We start from the raw sequence: 16983 nt of genomic DNA on the forward strand, positions 1-16983 counted from the left end.
CTCTTTGGGGAACCGCTCCTGGAAAATGTTCATCTGGTACGATACGGGCGCCATTAGTTTCACGGCACGTCACATGTTTTTTTCTTTTGTAACTTTATTGTGACATCGCTTTGATTGGCGATCGCCAACGCGGAGAGGGGAGGGAGGAGGTACAGCCCCCGGGGCAACAACAGGGATGGCCTGCTGTCAGAGACGGCAGACACCTTAAGTCAGTCACAGCGCGATGCAGAGACGTGTATATATACGGCACATGTTGGAAAGAGTTACTCAGCAGGAGATTATCACTACAGGACTAGGTGTGTCTCCTGGTCCAACCTCGCCCCCAGCACTGATTTTTCTGCTTTCTGTTAATGTACAGAAAGAACACCCAATCAGTGGTGTGGGCGGGGTTATACAAAGTTCAGCAGAGAAAACTGATTCTATCACAACTGCTGCAGTCAGTAAATTAAGTGATACATTGTTGGAATCAGGGTCTCTGTATCACCCTAATGCTGCTCTCAGAATACATAACAAAAACCTGCTGCCAGATTCTCTTTAAAAATTTCCAACGATTTTGTACCACAGCTACAATGTCTCCTTTGGGCCTCCAAGGTAACAGACTACGCTTTAGACCCCGTTTACTACTCCTTGCTATAAGCCTGAATTCATGTATATTAGAAGGCGATATATAAAATGGGATAGGACTACAAGGTCAGACTACATAGTGTTTGTTTGCAGTTTGTAACTATGGAGACACATAACTTTGCATTTGAACTGCAGACAAGACTTTCTTACAAGCAAAACCGCTTTATATTTTTGACATTCCTTAAAGGGCACGTTCACCCCTTACAACCAAACGAACACGAACAACATGGAGCAGACTTCTTTTACCTCTTCAATGGATCCATCACAGTTTTCTGAATTTGGTTTACCTGGAAAACAGGAAAAGCATCACGAGTAAAACAGGAGATCTCTAGAAATGCATTCTGCACCCTACATCTAGTACCTACATGGGGAAACATCTAATCACTTGAAATACTGGTTTCCCCCCAAAAATGTTGAAAAACTACCCTAAGGTTTTTTTGATGGTTTTGGACACAGATGCTGTAAAATGATGTAAAAAGCATTATATACAGTATTTTTTGGCCTATAGGATGATAGGATGCACCTAGGTTTTAGAGGAGCAAAATAGAAACAAAATTGAAGCAAAAAATGTGGTGAAGACGCACTGTCATGGGGGGTGGAAAGCTGTGCAGACACTGCTAGAGGAGTAATATCCCCTCCTGGTATATATATGCGCCCACATTCTGATATATATGCCCCCATCCCATCTTGCTATACAAGGCCCCCCCATTCTGCTATACATGGCCTCCCCATCCCCATCCTGCCATGCATGCCCCACCATCCCCATCCTGGTATACAAAGCCCCCCATCCCCATCCTGCTATACATGGCCCCCCCATCCTGCTATACATGGCCCCCCATCCCTATCCTGCTATACATGGCCCCCCCATCCCCATCGTGCTATGCATGCCCCACCATCCCCATCATGGTATATATGTCCCTCCCATCCTGCTATACATGGCCCCCCCATCCCCATCCTGCTATGCATGCCCCCCCATCCTGTTATACATGCCCCCCCCCCATCCTGGTATACATGCCCCCCCCATCCTGGTATACATGCCCCCCCCATCCTGGTATACATGCCCCCCCATCCTGGTATACATGCCCCCCCCCCCATCATGGTATACTTCTCCCCCCCCCCCCATCATGGTATACATGACCCCCATCTTGTTATACATGCCCCCCCCATCCTGGTATACATAAACCCCCCCATCCTGGTATACATGCCCCCCCATCCTGGTATACATGGCTACCATCTCCATACTGCTATATACGGCCACCATCTCTATCCTCTATTCATGTAACCGTCTACGGGGCTGCAGCAGTGATGTCTGGTCTAAACACATGATTGCTGCAGACAATCAATTGGGCTAATCACAATGATTGGCTGCAGCACTCATGTGTTGTTACAGGGAAGTCACTGCGGCAACCCAAAAGGCTTATTTTGTTATTATTGAGCTTCACCTACTGCCCCAATCGTTGCCCAAAACAGAAAAGAGGTTAAATTTAAACGAAAAGAAAGACAACAAATCACGAGACCTTATGAGGCTGGTGTATTTATTTTGAAAAATCCAAGTGGAAATTAATACATAATCCGTTGCAATAAAAGGCCTGAGAAAATAAAAGCATTTTATACAGCCATTTAGATATGGATTTTCAAAGTAAATTCCCCAGTCTCATCAGGTCTAAGATCTGTTTAATAATTTATACAGTTTATATTGTGAAATCTGGTGATGGATCCACTTTGAAGGCCGCTCATACAGATTAGTGAATTACCTTTTCTTGGTTAAAAGCATCCATACGTTTCATTGCCGTGTCAAGGGCGGTCACCATTACCAAGAAATCCTGGTCCGGCTCACACAGGGGATTGCCAAGAAGGTCGGAGGTGATCCTGACAGCAGACTTGGACATGGCTGAGGGAAGATGCAGAAACGCACAAGTATTAGGACAGGAGGAATATTTCTATTACTAAGCAATCTGACTTAGAAAGGAGAAGACAGTACACCTAGGTCGGCCTCTATACTCTTCTTCATGTCTTTTTGGAGCTTTTTGGTTTGGTCTTCCAACCTGTGGAGGAATGAGAAAAGATGGAGACATGCAATCACTGGGCGAGACCCAAAAGTGTAGAAGTGAGCTGGAGGGTATCTGGGTAGACTACTCACTGCTGGAGCTTGCCACATTCTCGCTCAAAGTCCCTCTCTACCTGAAGGAAAAAGAGAAGACTCATGAGCGTCTCAGTTTGTACAAAGAAGAATAAACTATATAATTATTCAACTAAAAATGCACTTCCATCCTCCACTCTGCTCTTCCTGATCTGCTACATTCCCAAGATGATCCCTTTTGATCAAAATCAGGGATCAAGACAGTGGCACAGGTATATATCCAGGGTGTTACGGTTTCCTTCGGTCAATGTCAACCGCTCTAGTAAGTCCCCAGACAAGCTTTCTTTAGGTATCTGTGACTAAGGCATTCCCTAAATACCCAGTTCCCAGACATTGGAAATATTCTCATACCCCTTGATTTGAATGCTAAAGAGCCAGGGGGTATATCTGCTTTTTATAAACCCAGTGACTAAGCAGGAGATGCTCCTGGTCACCATTTTTGGTTGAGGCCATATGAAGGACACTAATGTCCTCCCTATCAGAGGAGGATTGGAGCGAGGCCTTGACCTCCCGACAATGTTTCACCGGCAATTAATAACAAGCTGACCCAAATGTATATAGTCCATCAATGCTATCTGACATCTAGCAGGTTATAGGACATGGGTAGAACCACCACTGCAGCTTGCCATAGGTGTGGGGAAGAGGCGGCAGATTTTATACACCTGATGTGGTTTAACCGGTTGTTCGTTTCGCTTATAGCTTCATCAGGGACGCTGACTTACTATATAAGCGAAACGCACATCAGGCGCGTTCTCTTGGGTGAGTGCAGACTTATTACTGTGTGTGTTTAACTCTGTCTGCGGACATATGAATCAAACATAAGTAGCTAAAGTATTTGCCACATGGCATTACTTTGGATTATCATCGTCTATGCAGCAGGGATGTAGAGATGGAGTCTGTCTCCATTTTGGTGGAGTCAAAGTCGGTATAAAAAGGAACGACAGACTCTTAAAATATATAAGAAATTGGGTACACTAGTAAAATGCACAATGTGCTGTCATTTTTTTCCTAAGAATGTGTGAAAGTTATGGAATGTCCTATAAATGTCTGTTCCTGACCTGAGGATCTGGGCTTTTAGTTGAGATAAATCTGTGCTGCACTTTATGTACATGCTCAGCAGTGACAAGTGCTGTGGGGTCGGAGCTGAGATGAATCTGTGCTGCACTTTATGTACATGCTCAGTAGTGACCAGTGCTGTGGGGTCGGAGCTAAGATGAATCTGTGCTGCACTTTATGTACATGCTCAGTATTGACCGGTGCTGTGGGGTCGGAGCTGAGATGAATCTGTGCTGCACTTTATGTACATGCTCAGTAGTGACCGGTGCTGTGGGGTCGGAGCTGAGATGAATCTGTGCTGCACTTTATGTACATGCTCAGTAGTGACCGGTGCTGTGGGGTCGGAGCTGAGATGAATCTGTGCTGCACTTTATGTACATGCTCAGCAGTGACCAGTGTTGTGGGGTCGGAGACAGGGAAACTGAGTCTGAGATTTGGCTTACTGACTCACACATATATACATTATTGGAACACATCCATTTGACACCAAAATTATTTTTCTGTCTGATGTATGTTTTATTATTTTTCACTATGCAACAGTAAGGATTATTATACATATTTTACATTTAATTACTAGAGTTCAGCACTCCTTTTTGATAGGTTATTTAGTAATATACTAACCAGCTACCGTCGTCCTCTTTTATCAGTGCAGCTCCAGGAGTCTTCTGCTACTTGTGACCTGCCAGATGGCTCCAGTGTTTGCTGGGTGAGCCGTAGGTCACTTCCCAATGTATGTCTATGAGCCAGAACAAGGTTATCATAGAATTACACTGAGAGCTAGTAACCGGTGCCCAATGACAAGATGGTGGAGTGGGACCGGAGTGGTGCAGGGAAGAGCAGTAGATGGCGGCTGGTAAGTAATTCTGAATGACGCCACTCTCTTTATGATACAATGCAATGAAAAATGGGTAAAAACAAATCCAAAGTGATGTAAAAAAAATGCAAATTCCACATATATTTTTTTATTTTTTTTTATTTTTATTTAACTTGTTTTGTGACACCATTCTCTGAAATCTCTATTTTTCCATGGATGCAAAGTGACATGGCATTTATTATTAGTACCAATCTCATCAGTTTTTATTTTTATTTGCAGTTTTTTTTGCATGAGAAGTGATAATCCCCCCCCCCCCCCAAAAAAAAAAAAATAAAATAAAAATTCTGCAGTTCTGATTTTTTTCCTTTATGGCATTTACAGTATGGATAAAATAATTTTATAGGTTTGATAAACCTGATGTGGCAAAACCCGAAGATGCTTATTTTTCTCATTTATTTTAAAAAAAGGGAGGATTTAAATTTTTTTTCCCCTTCAACTGTTTTCACACATTTTTTATTGGTCCCAAAGTATTCAACCTGTGATCATTTGCATTATATAATTGAAATACTTTAGTATATAGTGAAATTAGCAATCTCACCAGATGTCGGTAACAACCCATCCAATCCACACAGTCAAAGAAATTACACCATAGATGTTCATAAACTAAGTTTTGTGTAATAATGAGAAATGACACAGGGAAAAAGTATTGAATACATGGAGAGAGATGCAAAAAGCCAAGGAAAGTCATGACACCAGCTGAAGTCAGTAATTAGAAAGCAATGCTAAAATATCAGCTGGTTCACCTGATGGCCTATAAAAAGGTGTCTCATTACCGAGGTGCCATATAAGAAACATCTCATGATGGGTAAAACCAGCGAGCTGTCTCAAGAAATTCACAACCTTATTGTTGCAAAACATACTAATGGCATTGGTTACCGAAGAATTTTTAAACTACAGAGGGTACCAGTGAGCACTGTTGGGGCCATAATCCGGAAGTGGAAAAAACAATTTCACCATCAAATCGGCCACAACCATGTGCTCCCCACAAGATGTCAGACAGTGGAGTGAAAATAATTATCAGAAGAGTTGTCGAAGAGCCAAGGACCACTTGCGGAGAGCTACTGGCAAACTTCATAGAATTGAAGGAAGGATGAATGGACAAATGTACGGAGATATTCTTGATTAAAATCTGCTGCCATCTACCAGGATGATGAAGATAAAACGAGGGTGGACATTTCAGCAAGACAATAATCCCAAACACACAGCCCAGTAAACTCTACATTGGTTTCAGAAAAAAGAAAATAAAGCTGCTAGAATGGCCGAGCCAATCACCGGACCTGAATCCAATAGAAAATGTATGGAAGCAACTAAAGCTCAGAGTTCATAGAAGGAGAACAAGGGACCTTCAGGATTTAAAGAATGTTTGTGTGGAAGAATGAGCCAAAAATAAAAAAAAAATCACATCTGAGCAATACAGGCGACAAGTTTCTCCATGCAAGAGTCGCCTCGTAGCTGTCATTACCAACAAAGGCTTTTGTGGAAAATATTAAATAAATTTCAGTAAACGTGCTCAATACTTTTTCCCTGTGTCATTTCTCATTATTACACAAAACTTAATTTATAATCATCGATGGTTTGATTTGTCTGTGTGGATTGGGTGGGTTATTACCAACATCTGGTGAGAATTTAATGACAGCACTTTTAGAAATACAGTTACTTAGAAAATTGGTGACGTGTTCAATATACTTATTTCGCCCTGTGTATTGTTATGATCCGGTGACCCTGGAACCGCATGTGACTATCTCTGGAGTTAGTGGTACCTGTACTGACCGCAATCCTAATACTGACACCGCAACTAGAAGTAGCTGTGGGATGTACCTGACATGGCCTAGACACCTCGACACAGCCAGAGGACTAAATGCCCCTAAAGATGGAAAAGGGAAATCCTATCTTGCCTACGAGCAGCGCCCCAAAGAATAGGCAGCCCCCCACGAATATTGACTGTGAGTCTAAGAGGAAATACGTACACAGGCAGAAAAGACAGAGCTTAGCAAAATAGGCACTCCTAGCTAAAATAGAAAAGGATAGGACAGAGTACTAAGTGGTCAGTATTAAAACTCTAGAAAAATCCACAGCAGAATATACTATCTACTACATCTTACTAAAGACATAGGATGCATATCTGCATCTCCAAAGAATCCAGCATGACAGAAAAATCCAAACTAAAGTCTAAGCTGGACAAAAACACAATAGATTGCACTGCACATAAAAGCACACTGCATGCGTGCTACAGAGAACCAAACAAGACACTTATCTTAGCTGAAAACGACAGCAGGGCAAGTGGAGCCAGACAAGATGCAATCCCTCCAAGAAACAATGGACAACTGGCAGGGATTGATGGATCCTACAAACCTAAATACCTAATAGAACTGCAATAAGCAGAAACACCTGCCCAGATTACAATCCAGAGACCACTGCACTACCACTAGCAACCACCGGAGGGAGCCCAAGAGCAGAATTCACAACAGTACCCCCCCTTGAAGAGGGGTCACCGAACCCTCACCAGAGCCCCCAGGCCGATCAGGACGAGCCCGGTGAAAGGCCCGAACCAAAATCAGTAGCATGGACATCAGAGGCAAAAACCCAAGAATTATCCTCCTGGCCGTAACCCTTCCATTTGACAAGGTACTGAAGTTTCCGTCTTGAAAAACGAGAATCCAAAATTTTCTCAACCACATACTCCAACTCCCCATCCACCAACACAGGAGCCGGAGGATCAACAGAGGGAAGAACGGGCGTCACATATTTCCGCAATAAAGATCTCTGGAAAACATTATGGATGGCAAAAGATGCTGGAAGGGCCAAATGAAAAGAAACCGGATTGATAATCTCAGAAATCCTATAAGGACCAATAAACCGAGGTTTAAACTTAGGGGAAGAAACCTTCACAGGAACATGACGGGAAGACAACCAAACCAAGTCCCCCACCCGAAGCCGGGAACCAACACACCGACGACGATTAGCAAAACGTTGCGCCTCCTCCTGAGACAACACCAAATTGTCCACCACATGAGCCCAAATTTGCTGCAACCTGTCAACCACAGAATCCACACCAGGACAATCAGAAGGCTCAACCTGCCCTGAAGAAAAACGAGGATGAAAACCAAAATTACAAAAGAAGGGCGAAACCAAGGTAGCCGAACTAGCCCGATTATTAAGGGCAAACTCGGCCAATGGCAAGAAAGCCACCCAATCATCCTGATCAGCAGACACGAAGCATCTCAGATACGTTTCCAAAGTCTGATTAGTTCGCTCGGTTTGGCCATTTGTCTGAGGATGAAATGCGGAAGAAAAAGACAAATCAATGCCCAGCCTAGTACAAAAGGCACGCCAAAACCTAGAAACAAACTGGGAACCTCTGTCAGACACAATATTCTCTGGAATACCATGCAAACGAACCACATGCGGAAAAAACAGAGGAACCAAATCAGAAGAGGAAGGCAACTTAGGCAAAGGCACCAAATGAACCATCTTAGAAAACCAGTCACAAACCACCCAGATAACCGACATCCTCTGGGAAACCGGAAGGTCTGAAATGAAATCCATAGAAATATGCGTCCAAGGCCTCTCAGGGACCGGCAAAGGCAAAAGCAACCCACTAGCGCGGGAACAACAAGGCTTAGCCCGCGCACAAGTCCCACAGGACTGCACAAAAGAACGCACATCCCGCGACAAAGGCGGCCACCAGAAAGACCTACCAACCAAATCTCTGGTACCAAAAATACCAGGATGGCCAGCCAACACAGAACAGAGAACCTCCAAAATCACTCTACTAGTCCATTTATCAGGAACGAACAGTTTCCCCACAGGACAGCGGTCAGGTTTGTCAGCCTGAAATTCCTGAAGAACCCGTCGCAAATCAGAGGAGATGGCAGAAAGGATCACCCCTTCCTTTAGAATGCCGACCGGTTCAAGGACCTCCGGAGAATCAGGCAAAAAGCTCCTAGAGAGGGCATCAGCCTTCACATTCTTAGAACCCGGAAGATACGAGACCACGAAATCAAAATGAGAGAAAAACAAAGACCATCGAGCCTGTCTAGGATTCAGCCGCTTGGCAGACTCGAGGTAAATCAGATTTTTATGATCGGTCAAGACCACAATACGGTGCTTAGCTCCCTCAAGCCAATGTCGCCATTCCTCGAACGCCCACTTTATAGCCAACAATTCCCGACATCATAATTACGTTCCGCAGGCGAAAATTTTCGGGAAAAGAAGGCACATGGCCTCATCAAGGAACCATCAGAATTCCTCTGAGACAAAACGGCCCCTGCCCCAATCTCAGAAGCGTCAACCTCAACCTGAAATGGAAGAGAAACATCTGGCTGACGCAACACCGGGGCCGAAGTAAATCAGCGTTTAAGCTCCTGAAAGGCAGAGACAGCCGCAGAGGACCAATTCGTAACATCAGCACCCTTTTTCGTCAAATCGGTCAGGGGTTTAACCACACTGGAGAAGTTAGCAATGAAACGGCGATAAAAATTAGCAAAGCCCAAAAATTTCTGAAGACTCTTCACGGACGTGGGCTGAATCCTGTCATGAATGGCCTGAACCTTAACCGGATCCATCTCTATAGATGAGGGAGAAAAAATAAAGCCCAAAAAAGAAACCTTCTGCACCCCAAAGAGACACTTAGACCCCTTCACAAATAAAGCATTATCACGAAGGATCTGAAATACCATCCTGACCTGTTTTACATGAGACTCCCAATCATCGGAAAAAATCAAAATATCATCTAAATATACAATCATGAATTTATCAAGATAATTCCGGAAGATATCATGCATGAAGGACTGAAAAACAGATGGAGCATTTGAGAGCCCGAAAGGCATTACAAGTTATTCAAAATGGCCCTCGGGCGTATTAAACGCAGTTTTCCATTCGTCACCCTGCTTAATACGAACAAGATTATATGCCCCTCGAAGGTCAATCTTAGTAAACCAACTAGCCCCCTTAATCCTAGCAAACAAATCGGAAAGCAAAGGCAAAGGGTATTGAAATTTGACCGTAATCTTATTCAAGAGGCGATAATCAATACAGGGTCTCAAGGAACCATCCTTCTTGGCAACAACAAAAAAATCCCGCTCCCAATGGTGAAGAAGATGGCCGAATATGGCCTTTCTCCAAAGACTCCTTAATATAACTCCGCATGGCGGTATGTTCAGGTACAAACAGATTGAAAAGTCGACCCTTAGGAAACTTACAACCTGGAATCAAGTCAATAGCACAATCACAGTCCCTATGCGGTGGAAGGGAACTGGACTTGGGCTCATTGAACACATCCTGAAAATCAGACAAGAAGTCTGGAATTTCAGAAGAGGAGGAAGAGGAGATTGACATCAAAGGAACGTCACCATGAACTCCCTGACAACCCCAACTAGTCACAGACATAGATTTCCAATCCAACGCCGGATTATGTACCTGCAACCATGGAAAACCCAGCACAATAGCATCATGCAAATTATGCAACACCAGAAAGCGACAATCCTCCCGATGGGCTGGCGCCATGCACATGGTCACCTGTGTCCAAAACTGGGGTTTATTGTTAGCCAAAGGTGTAGCATCAATGCCCCTTAAAGGAATAGGGTTCTCCAAAGACTGCAAGGGAAAACCACAACGTCTAGCAAATTCAAGGTCCATTAAGTTCAAGGCGGCGCCAGAATCTACAAACGCCATGACAGAAAATGACGACAATGAGCAAATCAATGTCACAGATATCAGAAATTTAGGTTGTACGGTACCAATGGTAACTGAACTAGCGATCCTCTTTGTACGCTTAGGGCAGACCGAAATGACATGAGAAGCATCACCACAGTAAAAACACAACCCATTCTGACGTCTGAATCCCCGCTGTTCCGCTCCAGACAGAGTCCTATCACACTGCATAGGCTCAGGCATCTGCTCTGAGGACAACACCACAGCGCGCACAGCTCTGCGCTCACGCAGGCGCCGATCAATCTGAATGGCCAGAGACATAGAATCGCTCAGACCAATAGGCGTGGGGAACCCCACCATAAAATTTTTAATAGATTCAGAAAGACCCTTTCTGAAAATTGCCGCCAAAGCATCCTCATTCCACTTAGTTAGCACAGACCATTTTCTAAATTTCTGACAATACGATTCTGCCGCTTCTTGACCCTGAAACAGGGCCAACAAGGTCTTCTCAGCATGATCCACAGAATTTGGTTCATCATACAATAACCCTAGAGCCTGAAAGAAAGCTTCTACATTAAGCAAGGCAGGATTCCCAGATTCCAGGGAAAATGCCCAATCCTGAGGATCGCCACGCAGCAGGGAGATTACAATTTTTACCTGCTGTATGGGATCACCAGAAGAACGAGGTTTCAGAGCAAAAAACAGTTTACAGTTATTTTTAAAACTCAAAAATGTAGACCTGTCCCCAAAAAACAAATCAGGAGTAGGAATCCTAGGCTCTAAAACCGGAGTCTGAACAAGATAATCGGAAATACCCTGTACCCTAGCAGCCAGCTGATCCACACGAGAAGCCAATCCCTGAACATCCATGCCAACACACAGCTCCTCAGTCACCCAGAGGTAAAGAGGGAAGGAAAGACATAACAGACTACAGAAAAAAAAAATGGCTCAGCACTTTTCCTCCCTTCTTCTGAGATGCATTTAACTCATTGTAGGCCAGTTGTACTGTTATGATCCGGTGACCCTGGAGCCGCATGTGACTATCTCTGGAGTTGGTGGTACCTGTACTGACCGCAATCCTAATACTGACACCGCAACTAGAAGTAGCCGTGGGATGTACCTAACCAGGCCTAGACACCTCGACACAGCCGGAGGACTAAATACCCCTAAAGATGGAAATGGGAAATCCTATCTTGCCTCAGAGCAAAGCCCCCAAAGGATAGGCAGCCCCCCACAAATATTGACTGTGAGTTTAAGAGGAAATACGTACACAGGCAGAAAAGACAGAGCTTAGCAAAATAGGCACTCCTAGCTAAAATAGAAAAGGATAGGACAGAGTACTAAGTGGTCAGTATTAAAACTCTAGAAAAATCCACAGCAGAATATACTATCTACTACATCTTACTAAAGACATAGGATGCATATCTGCATCTCCAAAGAATCCAGCATGACAGAAAAATCCAAACTAAAGTCTAAGCTGGACAAAAACACAATAGATTGCACTGCACATAAAAGCACACTGCATGCGTGCTACAGAGAACCAAACAAGACACTTATCTTAGCTGAAAACGACAGCAGGGCAAATGGAGCCAGACAAGATGCAATCCCTCCAAGAAACAATGGACAACTGGCAGGGATTGATGGATCCTACAAACCTAAATACCTAATAGAACTGCAATAAGCAGAAACACCTGCCCAGATTACAATCCAGAGACCACTGCACTACCACTAGCAACCACCGGAGGGAGCCCAAGAGCAGAATTCACAACAGTGTATATTATATTTGTATTGTGGTAGGTCGTCTCACTCAGCTGCTCAAAGAGGTAGTCACTGGCACACTTTACGTTTTAAATTTTCAGCTGATTTATCAAAAACGTATTGCATAAACCAGTGAAAGATTATGTAAACAAACTAAGCCCTTCTGGCATAACAAGATAAACAACAGGAGATAAAAAAACAAAACAAACAATGTTCAGTTCTCTTTAATACAAGCACAGCTCTGGAGATGTCATCTCAAGACACGCCGAACACTGAATGAGTCCAAAGGCTCCACATTTACCTTTTAGACCACAACTGAGTTGGAGATATGGTGAACAGCCTCCCACCCACTCTTCAGCTGTTCACAAAAACCCAGACCTTAATATGGCCGATTAACCCCTCTAAGCACATAGGATGCTGGAGCATTTTTTGACTCCGATCTCTCCTTCACCTCCCATATACAATCTCTTGCCCACTCATGCCGCTTACACCTAAAGAACATCTCTAGAATCCGCCCCTTTCTCACTATAGAAACAACAAAAACCCTCACTGTCGCCCTGATCTGCTCCCGCCTGGACTACTGCAAAGCTCCATTAATTGGCCTCCCCCTCACTCGACTTTCCCCTCTCCAGTCCATCCTTAATGCAGCAGCCAGGGTTGTCTATCTAGCTAATCGTTACTCAAACGCGTCCACTCTTCGCCAGTCATTACACTGGCTGCCCATTCATTACAGGATACAATTCAATGTACTTGTTCTCACCCACAAAGCTCTCCATAGTGCGGCACCCCCTTACATCTCCTCCCTCATTTCTGTCTATCGGCCTAACAGACCACTGCGCTCTGCAAATGACTTTCGACTAACCTCTGCACTAATCCGTACCTCCCACTCACGACTCCAAGACTTCTCCTGTGCTGCACCAATCCTCTGGAATGCTCTACCCCAAGATATTAGGACCATCCACAATTTGCATAGTTTTAGGCGCTCACTCAAAACACATTTGTTCAGAGCGGCCTATCATGTTCCCTAATCAGTGATTTTGTGTTTGTGTGTAGCCCATTCACTACTTCCATCTATCCCCCACTCCCTGAAGATGGCTGGACATCATTGTAAGGCTACGTTCACATTTGCGGTCAGCGCCGCAGCGTCGGGCGCCGCAGCGGCGCCGCATGCGTCATGCGCCCCTATACTTAACATGGGGGCGCATGGACATGCGTTGTGCTGCGTTTTGCGCCGCATGGCCGCAAGCGTTGGACGCAAGAAACGCTTCAAGTTGCATTTTTTTTGCGTCCAACTTGCGGGCAAAAACGACGCATGCGGCGCAAAACGCAGCGTTTTAGCGTGCGTTTTGCCGCGTTTTTGTTTGCGTTGTGCGCTGCGGCGCCGACGCTGCGGCGCACAACGCAAATGTGAACGTAGCCTTAATACATCATTGTAAATACACACCTGTACTTTGTATCTCCCCCACCTCATTGTGGATTGTAAGCTCTCCCGAGCAGGGGCGTCTTGCGTTGCTTTAATTACTGTATTGTTAACGTTGTTACTAATGACTGTTGTGTTTCAAACTGTTAAACTGTAAAGCGCTGCGGAATATGTTGGCGCTATATAAATAAAGATTATTATTATTTTTTTTTTTCCAGGTTTGTATCACATTTATTTATATATAAATATATAGATATGACTGTGTCTCTAGCCGGTTACCACTGATTGGACAGTGTCAGAGCGTGTAAGGACATGGCTCAAAAATAGTAACATCCAGTTGTCAATTTATTCCCAAATTTCTGGGAGGGAAATCAATGCAGAGTTATGAAGAAAAGTCATGCTGATATAATGGGGAATCTGATTCCTTACTAAAATAGATGACAGCTCCTGTTTACTATGACCGACCTTCATTCTCTACGGTCTACATCCGGCCTCAGACATATTTAGGCAAATCTGCCAGCGGAACAATACTAGTGATTACTTCACAATCCCCATTGTGTCGTATCTGACTGATTAGCAAATATCTATGTTCCATGACTTTGACCTTCCTCCCGATTCTTACAGTGGTGGAAAGCAGAACTGTGTAGTGAAAGGCAGTAATGGGAAGTGCCTGGTAATCTCCGTGTCCATGATGTCAGAGCTGCGCCTGCCCACTCTGCAGTGACAGAAAAGCTGGGATGTCTGCAGATGATGTGGGTGACAAGGTACACAGACACAAAGGGAGGCCTTGTGGAAGATGGGAGTAAAAATCCCAAAACATACAGACGGCATCATCTACCCACTGTGTGGTAGAAGGGCAAGCGCCCACCAGATCATGGGCATGATGATTACGCTGTCAGTCTATGGAAAGGTCCTGGGGGCTTATCAGACCTGATAGCATTTCATATATAGTAATTACAAATGACACTACAGCGCTTTGGGTTTTTTTTTGTTTTTTTATTTTACCACTGGAATGGTGCTTCTAATATAAGGTCCCTGACCGTGCTCTTATACTCATCAGCCGCCATGTTCATCAACGATTGCCCCCGCGCCCATCGGGTCTCCGGAAGGTTGTGACCTGCCAGATGGCCCCAGTGTTTGCTCGAAGAGCCGGAGGTCACTCTTCAATGCAAGTCTATGAGAATATGAGACTTGCATGGAGAGCTTGTGATGTAAACTACTGAGCAGTCAAAATTTGTGGTCACCAGATGGTGCCTCGAGTACAGAGCCGCGCCGAAAAAAGGGAAGGCGAAAACAAGACCTGGGGCAGAGACCTTACATTATAAGCACCACTCCAGTGCTGGAAAAAAAAAGAAAGAAAAATGCTGGAGTGGTGCTTTAAAGGGGTACTCTGGGGAAATAGAGAAAGTAATTCATATGGTCATGCCTTCATAAACTATAAAGCTGACATCCATAGTGTGGTTTTGAATTGCAGGTACTATAAGGATTACAGGGGATCTGCTCCTCAGTGCTATCTCTGCTTTCAGGGATGTAACATCACAAAATCGGGCGAGGGTACGGCCTACTCTTGGTGACAGGCCGTCCCGATAACATCTCCATCCATGCAGTCTGAGATCAGCGGCATGGCCCTCTGATGATACCTCCTTCCAGGTAGACCAAACCAGGGGTCATGGTGAGCCAAGCACCGAGCTCTGCCTGCCATCCTCCTGCCCGCACCACTTGGGAACTATGCCTGCTAATTTCACAACTTCCTTATTTATCATCATGTCATAAGGAAGCTGCAAATATAGGCGGCAATCCACTGCAGAGAAAACTCAGTGCATACATGTGTACTGTAGTGTCAGGCAAGGGGCAGAGGAAGAGTGCTGGTCTACATAGGTGGCTCTCTCTTGGGTCCATTGATTTTCAGAGGAACAGTACAGCCCATTCCTGTTTTGTGGATAAGTGTGGACAACACCGATTTAACCCCCCAGAAATTAATCACTTATCTAGCTTGATGTCCGATGATAAGATGTGATTCTGGGGACACTATTTCAAGGATTATTCTACCAATTGGTAAATACTACCATGAAAAACCTCCTAGAACCAGAATGTGGGGACCCTAAGCTGTACCGGGCAGCAAGCTGAGCGGTACACTCAGAACCCCATATGTACAGACTAGGAAAGGTGCACAATAGATAAAATGAGCATTTCTTGGCTCTCAGAAGACTGAAGACTTCAGTAGGACGACTGAGGTTATAATACTGCAAAAAAATAAAGCATTGTGATTTATTAGATCTATTATCTTTTATTTACTTACTGCTTTAGGAACAATCTGCCTTTTCGGCCCAACCTTAAAAGGGTTCCTAGAAGACATAAAAAGATAATAAATAAAAATAGTGTGAGTGTGTGTGTGTGTGAGAGTGTGTGTGTGTGTGTGTGTGTGTGTGTGTGTGTGTGTGTGTGTGTGTGTGTGTGTGTGTGTGTGTGTGTGTGTGTGTGTGTGTGTGTGTGTATATATATATATATATATATATATTTTATCCCATGATCTACAGTGTGAGGACACTTCTGATTCACCACTTCCAACCCTTTACTAAACATTAGTCCCGGCCTCAGGCTTCTGACCAGGCAGCGGAAAAAAAATAAAAAATGGCACACAAGAGACATTCCCTTTTCTCTCATCTTTGGGGCAAAATATAAAAAGCCTCCCCATCTACATTAGGTCTGGACACCTGCACTGCGGGGCATGCATGGAGAGACTGTGTATGCCAGGGTCGGAGGTGGCAGGATGGGCCGACTGCCCACTGGACTATGGATCTGGTTTGCAATTGTGAAGCCACATATTAGAATTAAAAGGGTTTGTCCGCGACTACGATATTGATGACCTTTTCTTAAATTAATCAAATTCAGATTGGTGTAGACCAGTATTCCCCAAGTCCGGTCCTCAAGAGCCACCAACAGGTCATGTTTTCAGGATTTCCTTAGTATTTCCCAGGTGATAATTGCATCACCTGCACAGGCAATAATTCCATCACCTGTGCAATACTAAGGAAATCCTGAAAAGATGACCTGTTAGTGGCTCTTGAGGACCAAAGTTGGGGAACACTGGTGTAGACTATACTATATTCCCTAAATAGAACCTATTTAAAAGGGCTGTCCCACCTGAAGCAAACCTTGCATATCCACAGAATATGCCAGAAATGGCTGATGTGACCCAGCTGTAGGATTCACATTTATTTTGAGATTAGGGCTCCTATATGTGCTGTCGGGAAGAAAGAGGTGACTGTTAGAGATTATCAAAAAGATTCATAGGACCCTGGTCCAGGGGCCATATTGGTAGTCTATGGCCGCCTGACCAGTGACCTATTTGCCGGCATCACCACCTCTTCTTGTGATTAATAGGCCCGGCGTGGTGTCATCTTTGCAGTATGACACACGCATGAGGTTACGCGGAGGTGACTAATCAGAAGATCAGCA

General features: G+C 44.4%; 1 protein-coding gene across 1 annotated transcript in view; it reads right to left on the reverse strand.

Moving 5' to 3' along the window:
* Positions 1-16983, reverse strand: part of BIN3 (bridging integrator 3) — a 58903-nt gene that overhangs the window by 10318 nt on the left and 31602 nt on the right. Inside the window, exons 2-6 of the mRNA XM_077262174.1 lie at positions 15824-15869; positions 2765-2805; positions 2608-2669; positions 2379-2515; positions 871-911 (exon numbers count right to left, since the gene is read on the reverse strand). Coding sequence (XP_077118289.1) covers positions 871-911; positions 2379-2515; positions 2608-2669; positions 2765-2805; positions 15824-15869 — 327 coding nt within the window. The remainder of the gene's footprint in view (positions 1-870; positions 912-2378; positions 2516-2607; positions 2670-2764; positions 2806-15823; positions 15870-16983) is intronic.

The sequence above is a fragment of the Ranitomeya variabilis genome, chromosome 5 (assembly GCF_051348905.1).
Source record: "Ranitomeya variabilis isolate aRanVar5 chromosome 5, aRanVar5.hap1, whole genome shotgun sequence".
In the NCBI taxonomy this organism is placed as follows: domain Eukaryota; kingdom Metazoa; phylum Chordata; class Amphibia; order Anura; family Dendrobatidae; genus Ranitomeya; species Ranitomeya variabilis.